This window comes from Melanostigma gelatinosum (assembly GCF_949748355.1).
Source record: "Melanostigma gelatinosum genome assembly, chromosome: 1".
Taxonomy (NCBI): Eukaryota; Metazoa; Chordata; class Actinopteri; order Perciformes; family Zoarcidae; genus Melanostigma; species Melanostigma gelatinosum.
The window spans coordinates 4,967,382-4,980,968 of NC_136634.1; the positions used below are offsets into that span (position 1 = coordinate 4,967,382).

The 13,587-nt window shown below is 40.7% G+C and overlaps 2 protein-coding genes across 3 annotated transcripts in view; both read right to left on the reverse strand.

Moving 5' to 3' along the window:
* Nucleotides 1-1,307: 1,307 nt before the first annotated feature.
* alkbh3 (alkB homolog 3, alpha-ketoglutarate dependent dioxygenase) lies at nt 1,308-9,449 on the reverse strand. Of its 2 annotated transcripts, none has more exons than XM_079278643.1 (10): nt 9,355-9,449; nt 8,733-8,813; nt 8,438-8,547; nt 8,281-8,315; nt 8,077-8,124; nt 7,300-7,403; nt 5,759-5,847; nt 5,349-5,558; nt 5,139-5,237; nt 1,308-2,819 (listed from the first exon to the last, which is right to left on the reverse strand). In XM_079278643.1, exons 2-10 carry the CDS (start codon nt 8,806-8,808, stop codon nt 2,694-2,696), a joined length of 897 nt encoding a protein of 298 aa, XP_079134769.1. In that variant the 5' UTR covers nt 8,809-8,813; nt 9,355-9,449; the 3' UTR covers nt 1,308-2,693. The 2 variants fall into 2 exon arrangements, with proteins under 2 accessions (XP_079134769.1, XP_079134770.1); XM_079278644.1 differs by lacking the exon at nt 9,355-9,449 and adding an exon at nt 9,142-9,155.
* Nucleotides 9,450-10,342: 893 nt separating this feature from the next.
* Nucleotides 10,343-13,587, reverse strand: part of hsd17b12a (hydroxysteroid (17-beta) dehydrogenase 12a) — a 16,073-nt gene continuing 12,828 nt past the window's right edge. The window contains exons 5-8 of the mRNA XM_079276451.1: nt 13,366-13,447; nt 13,181-13,246; nt 12,135-12,284; nt 10,343-11,703 (exon numbers count right to left, since the gene is read on the reverse strand). Of these exons, the coding sequence (XP_079132577.1) occupies nt 11,563-11,703; nt 12,135-12,284; nt 13,181-13,246; nt 13,366-13,447 (439 nt within the window). The 3' untranslated portion in view covers nt 10,343-11,562. The remainder of the gene's footprint in view (nt 11,704-12,134; nt 12,285-13,180; nt 13,247-13,365; nt 13,448-13,587) is intronic.

Below are 13,587 nucleotides of genomic sequence, written 5' to 3' on the forward strand. Positions count from 1 at the left end.
CACAGAGTCTTGCAGGGAGAAATGGTGTCTGCTGACCCTATTACACAGTACGAGTCCTCAAACCCCCCGTTAGATACACAGAAATACATCCTGCAGACTACTTTTCTGTCTTGTGTTAGCAAAGCTGTTTGCTCAGTGAGGCTTAAAGAAAACCGCTGTCGGGTTTGTTGTTCTTATTGTCAGGCAGTCTGGGGAAAGACTACGGCCGGCATGCGAGACTGAGACACATCAGCAGACCAAAGTCAGGCAGGAGTCGGAGGGGGGAGCCGAAAAAGAAGTTGCCAGGGTTACAGTGACTGCTGCACTGTTTGAAAATTGAGGCCGCAGTTTACAGAGGCTGCTTAGTTTGGACAGTTCACGGTGGCCTTAACTTTCGGAGAAACTACTGATTGAGCCGTCACTTTACGATACTATCACCCGATCCTGGACCCAGCGTTCTTTGCAACTGCAATTATTGGCCTTTTTAAAGTATTTGGGGCAAATATACGTCCTCCCCACCTACTCATTTCACATCCGTCATTCTGTCACCCTCCATTGCCTCTGCATCCGCTGAAGCCTCGCTGAGCTAACGTAGCAGATCAAACAAGTACATATCACCGTTTGGGCCTTCAGGGAGGCTGGAGGCTGAAGTCACTGCTTTCAAGTAGCAGTTGAAAATTAAAGATGCTCTGAGTTATGAAAGTTACGAAAAAAAACTTCATGGTCTATTTGACTCTAAATGGAGCATCATTCACTGAATGAACATCATGCTGTATTGAAGAAGCAAACTAGCGGTTGAGACCATAAACTCATGTTCACAATGTTTACTGAGGGTAATACATTGTAAAAAAGTGAAAAGTATTATCTCAGTAGTGATAGCTCTCCATACAACACATCCACTCTGCCGACTCGATCTTCACTTTTTAGCAAGACTTGGCCAATCAATAACGACAAAGAAACTTAGGTTGCCTTGTCTGTATGAGAGTCTATTGCCCTTCATTGTTTATAAATTGGGGACTATTTCCAAAAAGTACAGAAGATAAGTAGAACAGAGCTCCTTACTCTTCATCCAACATGGAGGTAAAAACCCCAACGCAGTCCTAAAAGTGAGAGGCAGCACTTTAACTTTTAATTTAGTGCTGGAGTGAGCCAACATGAAAAAACAGAACTGACCTTTATTAAACAACCTTATCGCATCTTTTGGGTACAGTTACAACAATGGTTGCATAATCTCTCTCGTGCAGAGATCCTGGCGAGAACCTTCCACTGTCTCCTGTATTTTGCCAAAATGATGACAGAATAGTTTAATGACAAACTTTCCACACAACGTGGCATTTTGTGTGAACTTGCCTGTCCCAGATATAATTTTAGTGCTGCTACAAAATTAAGGGCTTGAATTCCATTTCATGTGTCAAATAAGGTACTTTATGCTGAATTGTTTTTTGGAGAACAGGACACAATGGAAGTGGATTCAGAGATGCATTTGTTTATTTCAAAACAACGACAATCAAGAAGCCCGCTTGCATCTCTTTAGTGTTACAAAATAAACAGAGTGCAACATGAACCATGTACTTTCCTCAATTCATGCATTTTTAGATTCATGTAATAGGACACAAAGTTCTGGTAATCTGCCAAAATGTCAGTAAGTATTGATGTCCTGTTTGAACAGAATGCAGATATGAAAATGCAGAAACCAAAAAAGCCATAACCATAAATAAACAGGACTCTCAAAAATCATGAATTTTCAAATACACACTTTACATTTTAATTGCGGCTGTTACTTTGCCATGAACATTATTTAGCGTTCAATTTCTTTGGTTGATCAAGTTTATTTCAGGCCGTTAAAGCTCCTTTCTATGGCTGTGGGATGTGCCACTGGATGCCATACACAGCGAGCATGTCCCGATAGCATCTGTGGCCATGTCAACATGTTTGTCGTTTGATGTCTCCAGCTTGTTTGGATGTACGGCCTTCTTTATTTCGTTTTTAAAAAACTAAAATGGGTACGCAACTATATTGACTTGTTTTGTTGACGGAAAAGTTAAACTGTGCATATGACATCACAAAAACACTTGTGTAAGCACACTTTAATGAACTTTAATGATTCTGGTTCATGATGTATTAGAGGTTTTTACAAAAAGCTGAATTACCTCTTTGAGAGACTGATCAGACAAATCTTTAACAGGATGATGAACTAATCACAGTCCTGATGGAGCTGTAATTGGCCACTTTACTTGTTCCGTCCCATTTCTATAGCAAATGTGTTTTCTCCAAAAAAGCTCCCCAAGATAAACAAGGTGCGTCGACACTTTTCATGACATCTCTTTGAGTCAAAATTAAAGTTTTTCACAAAATAACTGAAAGGTACCCAAGCAACTGTCTGTGCAGAGCTGACATTTTAACCTTCATACTTTCATTATCAACAATTCTTCTGTTACGCTTCTCTGAAAACCCTGACATCTGACCGTCACCACTGGTCACGACTGCAGTTATTATGGTTCACAGGTCAACGTCTCCCTGTTTCAGTTGGAAGAAGCTGTCATTCATACTGTGGGTTGTAACCGAGTGTTTACCAGACGTGTTTCAAACTGCAGAGAAGGACGAAGGCGTTCGAAATCTTTTCAGCGACCATCAGATCTAACGTTGTGTGGATCGGTGCTTTAAACGCAGAGCCTCTAGACACAGTCGGTAAGTACCTGTCTCTGCGGGGAGTTTTATGGTTGCTGGGATGTGAATCGCAGCTTGGTACCCGGCCTGTGGCCCTCCGGCTCTTGGTACATAGTTCTGAAGGTCAGGTTGATGCGTGGGCCCCGGTCGTGGTACTCTTTAGACACTTGATGCTGGTGGAGACGGAGAGACGGATAAAAGATGCATTTTACTTGTTTACTTTACTCGTATATAAAGTAAGGAGTGGCATGAACAGTGGTTCTCAAACTTATTTTTTCAAAAAACACAGACTCATACACTAATGCAAAAATATGAGAACACAAGGAACGTTTAACATTTGAAGGAGTTCCCTAAAGACGAGCGTATTGTTGTTTTTGCAGCTGACCTCTGCACTCCGAACACAGGGCAACTCAACAAACACCATTTGACATGCGGGGCAAAAGGCAAACTTATTCCCTTTTCCAAAAACAGCACTGAAACATTGTCTGTAATAGCGCAGACAAAAAGTTCAACTTTATATATTTCTGGACCTTTTGCACAGGAGAATAATTTCCACTTGTGCATCTCGTGCCCTTAAACACACACACACCCTTGAAATTCTATCTTTGTGAGGCCACTAACTGACATAATGCCTTCCCTAGCCCCTCACCCTAAACTAAATTAATTCTAACCTGAACTTTAAAACTCAGTCTGAACCCTCAAACAGGTCTTTGATGGTCTGTCCCAAAAGTGAGGACCCTCACTCTGAAGGTCTCAAACTCCAATTGGTTCTCACAAAGACAGCTGTAGAGACACACACACACACACACGCGCACACACACACACACACACACACACACACACACACACACACACACACACACACACACACACACAAAGGGAGTTGAAAGCTTTGCTTATCCACAACAGCCTCCAAAGACAGAGTCCTGAACAGGCAGAAATAACCCTGTATCATAACCCTGTATCCTTTTTCAAACAAATGAAGTACTTCAGCCGGATTGTCAGGTTTCGGTAAATATTTAGCATTCACTTCCAAACCTCTCCAGCGGAGCCAGGAGGTTTTATTGGGCAGACCAGGACTGAGGAGACAGTGGAAGAATTAATGGATGGTGTGATCTTCTTTCTCTGGCAAGATCTTTAAAGGAGAGATGAAACCTTTGTTGAGATACTCAGGGAGGTGTCGCCATAAAACACCTGTGACCTTCTGCCTTTTTTCTTTCTTTCACCATCTCTCTCTCTCGCTCCCTCTCATCCCCTCTGTTTTTCTCTCACTTCAGCGTGACCAGCTGAAAGGAAATCTTTCTCGCAGTATAGCTCTCCAAAATTAAATAACATTTGAAATGACTTCCGATTTGACTTCCCATGTGGAACTGACACATAATGTCACATAAAGGTTTCTAATCCGCTGCCGTTTAACATAAAGTGCTCACAGTGTTTCTGTCCTCTCCTGCACACCCGTTTTGTTCTCCATCCTTGATTATACTTTTTCTTCATGTACAAACAAAGCTTTAAAACTAAATATTACGAGCAGAAGTTGAGCTTTCTTTATCTACTCTACAACTGAATTCAAACTATTATATTAGAACATACTGCCACAGTCCCAGAGAGCAGCTTCACGCTCACACTCCCACGATTGTAAAACAAATGACTCATTATTCTGGAGCTCTGCGATTATCTGAGGGCCACTTACTTTCTGCCTTGAACACAGGTCTATCCCGTCACGTGCGTTGTGTCGGAGGCATACACACACACACACACACACACACACACACACACACGCACACACGCACGACACAAACACGGGTAGTGCAGGTGAGGTCAGTCTTCACTCGACCTCACCTGGCTGAGGCAGATAAGGTTTTCCGTCCTTGACTATTTACTGTAAATGTTCAAGGCTTAATGAGGCAGTGGATTCATTCATGTCACTGTTTGAGTGATAGCTTAGAGTCAAGTTATTCAACTATTTCTGGACCGATTATAAAAAGGCAGGTACCGGAGAGGACAGGATGCTAAATAACGTACCAGTTATTTAGTTGTTGTTGATATTTACTGGAGAGTCATCATGTTAGATACAGTGGCTGTTACAGTGCAGTTCTAGTAATATTACAAAACTTTTACATTTCTGTTTTACTATTATTATCATGAAAAAAGTCTGAGAAAAGCTTTTCCTTTGTGTTCTAAGCATGTGGCGGAAGGTGAGTTAGTTTTCTTGAGGAAAACGTGATGAACAGGACGACATGTGAGCTTTGTTTGCTATAAACAGAAGAAGCCCGAAGAAGAGAGCTCAAGTCATAACTGCAACATAAAACACGAGGAACAAGACATTCAGCAATGCTCGCGTTGTTTGATTGACGGGTAAACCAAGAAGTAAAAATGCAACAAAAACACTTTTAAAGCGGCCTTTAAATGTCTGCCTGCTTCTGATTCGCCGCTGTTTTTCTGAGTGGCCATTTCTCCTGAATGGGCCCTTGCATTTGATTGGTGGAGCTCACCTGCCAATCGTCTTGTGTGGCTCCGTCCATCACCAACAGTGTCCCGTGACTGAGAGGAACCTGAATCTGCTCCACATAAGTGAAGTCGCCATTCTCGTCCTAAAAGAGTAAAGCACACACGCACACGCACACACACACAAACTAATTTAAAGGCCCATTCCGTTGCCTGCGAATCGCTACACCAGCTTCCATGCTCTACCGTCATCTCACCGGTGGAGGCTGCTTGCGGAGGCCGAACACTCTGGTGTCGCCCAGACTGATGGAGGCGATGGTGGGCTTGTTGCCCAAGGTGGCCTCATCGTCGCTGTGCCAGCCGATGCTGTCGTGGCCGTCCCGATACAGGTTGCACAGCAGTGAGTTGAAGCTGCATCCGCTCGCCTGCTCCACTGCCTCGCGCAGGGTTGACAGCAATGGATGCCACTACGAGGGGGAAAGAGAGTTCAGCAGTTAATTAAGAAAAGAATATTGAAACTAAATGTAAATAGAAAAGAGACACGATTGAAAGATATGAAACAACAACACGACAAGTGAGGGAAAACAAAATATTATACGAAAAAGATAGAATGAAAAGTACATGTGTGCAAAACGTTGGTCTTGGAGGTTTAATGAGTTTATCTAACCTGTGCGTTGGCAGCCATGGTGGAGCGAGCGTATGTGTAGGGCAGCTCTCCAAACCAGCAAGTCAGCCTGGGCTCCTCGTACGCCTCACCTGGACCAACACACACAAACAAATACACCGTTTCCTCAGAAGAACCCGATGAGACCAGTCAGGACATCTGGAACCGCATACAGTTCTCAAACTATAATCCCATAAACCCCTCATTACAGTCAGAGTATTGTAACATTTTCAATATTGGTAGAGAAAATTATTTTTCTAATTATTATTATTATTTTAAATGCAATGAGGTAGAGCGACAATTCCAACTTCAAAAGAGAATGAAACCAGTCTGTTTTCATACCTCTTTTTCTGGATGACAACTATAAGTAGGGCAGAAACCTCTTCACATAATTCTTTCTGGCGTTAACACACACAAACAGGAATAACTATAATGATCATCTGCACCCAAATCTATTTCTAGCACAGGGGAAAGTATCCAATTTCTCTCCGTTTGTCTGCCTTTGTTGGTAATGGTGTATCATTCTTTCTCTGGGAACAAGAAGATCTCTTCCAAGAACCAATCGTGTGCCATTAAAACATTTTGCCCTCTGGGCGGATGGGACGAGAACACGGTGAAACCAAAACAAACTGCTCAAGCAGCCATCGCATTTTAGAACGCTGAATTACTCAGGGCCTCTGGAGCTAATACTTATAAACATGTGTGGTCAACTTTTAAAAGCCTTACTCCTTCCATTAAGAGATGTTATCAGGGGGAAAAGATGAACAAAACATTAACTCATGCACAGGATCCAATTTAGAGCCGTGAGCAACGGTCGCAAAAACTGAGTCAAGAGGGTTTTTAAAATAAGAGAGGATAAATGAGAGAAGAGGGGTGAACGTCCTTGTTCCACTACTTCCTCTTCAACCCAAACATCACGTGGACTTTTGTTGACCAAGTCTCAGGAGTGATGGATTGAGATTACACAACTTCATGATCCCTGTTTGGAAATCATCTCGGTCTGTCTGCTGCGGAGCTATCGCAGAGTAACACACAAGATGGACGAGAGCCAGCTGAGAGAAAAGGCCGATTCTGAGGCAAAGCCTGTGTATAGTCTGTCTGCACACAATGAGAGTTATTCGTTCCTTTAAGAGGAAAATGACGACTGTTTTGCAAAATGAAGCCATTGCACAACTTCTGCACGTGCAAGGAGAGAGAGGCGGCAGTTTCTGCTGTCGTCTTCCATCTTCTCCAGATATACTGTGCTAACTTTTTAACTCTTTTTATTGGTGTTTTTCCCCCAATGTAAAAAGTATTAAAAAGTTAGTAAAAGTAAAGTATAAAGTTGCTTCAACTTGATTTTCAAAACATCCAAAACAACGCCTATAAATATTAAGTATATGGAAAGAACAGAATGTACAAACAAGACGTCTATATCCATAATATATATAAAAATGATAAAAGTAAAAGCAGCCAGCTTCACTGAGGTGCGCTCTGGAAATGAAATGTTTCTTTACACATTTCCCCCGTGTCATTCTGCTTCTCCTTCAGCCCCTGGTACCCACCCTGTCTGTAGTTGGTCTTCTGGGACCAGGGAAGCTCCGCCAACAGCTTACTGAACATCCAGTCAGCCTCTTCTGGGGGAAGAAAACCAGGCAGCAGCCGCAGTCTGGACCGATGGAAAGACAAAACACTCTGCATACATTTCTCCAAAAATGATTTATAAAAGCATAGAGAACCAGAACATACGCAGTGGCTCGTCTTATCTAGAGAAGACTTTAGTGCAAAGTAGTCTAAAGAGGTCATTTCCATTATTGTTAAGACGAAAGACTAAAGAGCAATGTGCCTATTCTCGTGATGTTAGGTGTTAAGTAGCCACCGCAGGAATATCGGTCTTTTCCCCCTTTCACACTTCACAATCACAGAATGTTGATCGTCAGCTTCCTTTGGCTCGAGGTTAGTTTCCTTACTCTTGATTGTCTGTAATTTTAGAGACTCTCTGTATTTTAGTCTTGACAAAAGCGTCAGCATTCTGCGGAAACATTCTGCTTGTCCATTGTGCTGTATGTACAGCACATGTCCCTACATATTCAGTGTCAGTTAAAGAACATGGCTCACTTCCACGTGTCCTAGTGGGTACCATAAGTGAGACAGGAGGCATGACAGTCACTGAGTGCTGTACACACTGTTGCTTGAGGGATGACTGCCATCTACTGGACGTACAATGCATACACAGATTTGTTATTATGATTAAACACACTGGGTTGTTCGCTGTTTGTTCTCCTCTTTTCATAACTGATTTAAACTTTTTCTTTTTATATAAAAAGTTAATTTTCCCTCACCTGGACACTCCTGATGGTCCATGGCTGATCTCGTGAATACCTGCCTGCCTGTCCAGAACAAAATAATGCATATTAGCCAACATGTGCGCAGAACACAAAGAAATAACACGCAAACATGTCATAAGACAAGAGACAGAAACATATTTGAAAGAGATTAAGTTGATGTTTAGGTCTGACCAGTCAGGATAGAAATGTGTAACTTACTCCATCACCTTCACTGGTGGAACATCTCTAACTTGCTGCGATGAAGAAAAGACAGAAAAGAGAAAGAGGAAGCACTTCCTTATAAAACATTCTAAAAAGGTTGCAAAAACTCAGATTATCCAAACATTCAACGGGGACATTTATGTTCACCGTCTACCTTGGTGGGCAGATGAAACTCAAATGACTTGGGTGTTTTCTGTGGCCCACAGCCCCAGGAACTTGGGTCGGGGTCGACATGTTTGGGTTGTTGGTTGTTTGAGACTGCACCTGGTAAAAAAAATGAAATACACAAAGAAGCTGTTGTCTACACAGCACATAGGTTAATATGACGAATAATCCAGCATACAGGGCTATGAATGGTTCATGTAAATAATGATCGTATTCAGTGAGGAGCAGGCAGAGGGAGTCACATACTACCAATACACGAATATCAACGTTCACCCTGAAACTACCTGTTGGTCCAGAGTGTTTTGGCAGTTGTTTGGCCCAGGAGCCCTGGACTCTGGCACGCTGACGCTTATCTGACATTACATCTGCGGAGTGACAAGAGAAGAAGAAGAATTAGCTTTCATCAACATGGAAACAAATTCTGCACAAACCAAAAGAAATACAGATGTCTGATCGCTAGATGTGTCCTAATAAACACTTAATATCTATAAAACCCAGAGCTTCCTCTGTCACAATAATAGATGACAACCCACGAAAAATAATTTCTCAACTTTAATTGATTGATGTTTGATGACACCAAACAAGTCAGTAAACCCTGACTCTGACATGCAGTGATGGGTCTAACTTAATGAGTTAATTAATAATAATAATAATAATAATAATAATAATAATAATAATAATTGCTTAGCTTACGTTGGATTTCAGACTCTTCAACAGGTTCTTTCTGTGATCATTTTTGAAGCTACTAACTGATGATTAGCTACTCTGACTGATAACAAAGTAAAGATAGCTCGCGATGCTAAGCTAGCTAAACCTACTTATAAATACATAAACACCTTTTAAAAGTCAAAATAAAATAAATATAACCCGTTGACTAATGTTGAACCAAATATTTAAACTACTTACCAAAAACGGCTGCTAAAACGCAACACGAGAGCTAAAAGAGAAAAAAGACTAACGTTGCTCTAACGTTACATAAGCGAAGACATCTGACACCCGTGGTAAGGGTGTTACAAAAAAACAAATCCTACCCGGAACTGAGATCCGTGAATAGGTTCCTTCCTGTTCGTTTTTAAATTGAATTATTACTTTTTATTTGAACAAAGAAGATATAATAATACAGATTTAGTATCCAAGTGACAGCATACAAATTGAACAGTAATGTAGTGATCGTAAAATATTATAAAACATGCAGATATGTCATGTCTTGACAAACTTTTGTTAATTTCACATATCTCAGTTACAATATTTTTTTAATTGTTCAATTTACATTTCCAAATTAGAAAAGTGCCAACAGCATCTCCAAATTTCTCAGAGAAAATATTGTGGTGTGAAAATTACAAAAAAAGGGGAAAACTGTTTTCGTATTCATCACAGAAAGAGCAGTTTGTGTTTGTCTTTTTAAAAATGTATACGTAGTAATTTGCAGTGATGTTTATAAATAATTGTGTGAAGGACACTTCCTTAACATTCACAATTAGATATTTATGAGGAAACATTTAGACCTCCCAATATATATATATATATATATTATAAACCGATCCCCATATTTACAATCCATTCTTTGGCTCCCTCTCCGCCTCTAATCATTGGCTAATGTGATCCAGATCCAGCTGTGCAAATACATACTTGTATCTATAATATAAGTATATATTATTTAAGTACATATTTAATGCAGGTCTTTCACTAGTATTTTTACACCATGACTACTTTTACTAAAGAGTACTGCTTCCACCACTGTCCGGATTTCAATGGGTTTATTGTGCTGCTGAGCCAGTATGATATACAGTACTATCTCAAAAAAAACAACTCAAAAGCAGTCATTATATCAGCTATTAGGGGGGAAAAAAAGGAACACAATTACACAACACTGTGCTGTATGGCAGAACTTTTATTAACAAACAGTAGGAAACACAAGTTACCAATTATATAAATGTAAACAGTGTATTTTACATGTAGAAATTCTAATTTAATTATTTTAATTTCCAAACACATTTATAAAAAAATACCTATACAAAAAGGAGAAGCATTTACAAGACCACTTAGTTAAAGGCAAAGGCCAGACCAAGTCGTACTCAATGCCCCAACTGTGTGAGGAGCAGTTCTCCTATTTTTGAAGCAGTCTGTAGGTCTGAAGCATTTTAGTTTAGACTCCAACTGTAGGGAATATTCTCTATCCCTGTGAAATCCCTTCAAAAACACACTGGAGGACCTGTACAGTAGTTTAGAGGTTTTCCTTTGTTACGGTTCACACTGTGATTTTTAAAAAAAAGGCACAAAATGGAGCAACTGTGTCGTTCACATGGACATCGCACCAGCTAAATTACAGCCTTTCTGAACCAGACAGCAAATGCTTGTTTGACCATTTCCTGCATTCATTCTTATTAGAAAGGCACTTGTGATGAATACCACACTTAGTTAATGCGAACTCTTCGGTTTAGGACAGGTTAAAACATTGGTGCAATAACAACCCACCACAAAGCATAATTTGAAGTATTCTGTTAACGCGCAAGATCATACAAAAAACAAAAACAAAAGGAAGAAAGAACCAACGCATGACAATGGCAGTTCAGTAACGAAAGTAAACAGACGTGATAGAAAGCAGAAATTGCCATCGTTGAATGGCTCGTGGATTTGTAAACAGGACTCGGTTGAACGCTAGTCTTAAAAAGGTCAGAGTTTAGCTTGTGCGTTCATACAAAATATTAAATAAATTATACAGATATATAAAAAGATGCCCACCACCATTTTCCACTGCTTACAACAGCAGGGTTAACAAATCACTATTTTTTTGTTGCATTATCTCCACCATCAGTATCATTGACAAAATGTATTAAATGAATGTTCTTTGTCATAAGCAGCATAGTCGTTTTTATTTCAGCCCCATTCCTTCTTTGGCTATTTCTCGCCAGACAAATCACAACGGGGCAGAGTTTGCCGTTTTAAACAGTCATACACATGCTTTGACGTGCGCACTTACTGAAGACGCACACGCGAGATCTCAGGTAACCCAGGAGGATCAGCCACACAAATACAAAACACAATCTCAGCTTTCCTTAAACGCTGCGCCGGGTCAGAACAGAGAGGCTGCCTGAAGATTCGTCAGCCATCTTCCTAATCGTTTTTCAAACTGTCTCCGTTCCTCTGCTCCCGCAGCATCTTCCTCCGCAGGTATCCGGTACGCTGCAGACGGTTCATTGCGGCTCCAAAGAAGATGACGAGGTCAATCGGCACCAGCTTGGTGGTCAGCCAACCCTGCGAGGAAAGAAACAAGACAATAAATAAGGCGCATACGTTTGCAATCAAATTCTTATATAGCTTTCAGGCTTTTATCTTAACATTAAAAAAATGAAAACCCTTTTCCAAGACTTCTAGAAAAAGGGAGGTTTTAAGTCAATTATACTCATTTTATAGCACCTAAAACATTATTTAAGGAAAAAGTGCAAATTATATGACATGCAATGTATCAACTGTTCCCATTTCTATTATTTTACAGCATTATTAATAGTTTCCACATACAAGACAAAATACAGCCTGGATGTACACGGATGTGTGCCGCAACTAAAAATACAGTTAATGGAAAGGTGGATTGAAGTACTGAGTCAGATTGTTTAGTCTCAAGTCTGACATCCCAAAACTAAGAGCAACATTGGAGTTATTGGTATTTTGAGGTTTCCACTTCTTACCATGACGGCGTGTGGGAAATAGCCATTGGTCTGGCCCTGCAGGCCCACAGTGGCGAGCTCAGCTGCCACATAGCGCTCTGGTGTGGGCTTGTCCAGGGTGGGCTTCCTGATACGAGTCATTTTAGTGGCCACGAAGAAGGGCAGCACGCTCTGCAGGAAGTCAAGGGAAACCGTGAGACAAACAAATCAAGTGTGTAACTTACCGGTATTAATTTCATCTGGAGGATCTGGGACTGTGGCGTGAGGGAGATTTACCATGTAAAATTATTCAATTTGTGATTTGAATGCATATCAATAAACACTTTTAAATCAAACTCATTAAAAAAAATAGATGTAACTTCCGGGCCCAAGTACAACTTTTAATTTTCCTTGCTCTTCCCTCATGTTAGCATTGAGTCTCTTGTTTCTTGATTTAAGTAACAAAGTCACAAAGATTAACTCCAGATTTGCAGGACAGAGTTGTATCATGTGTCCTTCTGATCAGTGGCACCGTCAGATATACTTAAATCACATTTAAAAAACATCCATAACATCTTTGCTGCAAGCTTGGCTGGGGTTATCAGGTGAACACACACTCCGTGCTTGCTGAGGTGAAACTGCTGTACACACTCACCACAAGGTGGCACAAGAGTGAATACTACAGAAAGTGCTAAAAACAGAACAAACAAGCCTCATGTGGACAACATATTTTCAAAAATGCCCCCACTGTAAAAATGCATCATTCATGAATGTGTATTCATGGCATTGCGCTTCAGGCAGGACTGGCTGAGAGCAACAAGTAGGATTTCGTAACTTCTTTTGAGCTAAATCTGTGAGTGAATTCAGTTAGGGATCATCAAATGGATAAATCATATATCAGATCAGAGTCTATGGCAAAAGGTTCTATAAGACAGTGCTATGGTTTGTGCTACGATCTCTTAAAGTTAATGGGAAACAATGTTGTTAAAGCAGTTCCCTCTTCCTGACATATGTCCTCACAGTTGAGAACACATCCTTGTCCCAAAAAAAAACAAAAAAAAATCCCATTAGACAAACTCCAAACTCACCTGAATGATGATACCCTGACGCCTGTACTCCTCCTGAAGGCCACGAGAGAAGAAATCCACAAAGGCCTGCACATAGAAGGACAAAAGATGGTACATTTGATCACGCTAAATACTGCAATTTAAAAAAAAAAGGGAAGAATTGAGAGTTATTATGACTGATGGACAAGTACAGATGTAGCACATACCTTTGTGGAAGAATAGACCGTAAGCAGAGGGACGGGGTACATGCCGCTGGCGGAGGAGATGTTCAGGACAACACCTTTGGACCTGAGAAACACACAACAACAAGATTTAATGACTATGACTTGAATGACTGAATGAAAACCAAAGACTAAAGTTAATTTGGAATTTTGTCAACTCAAGAAAGCCTGCTCAAAAAACGCTGCTGCCATAACACAATCTACACC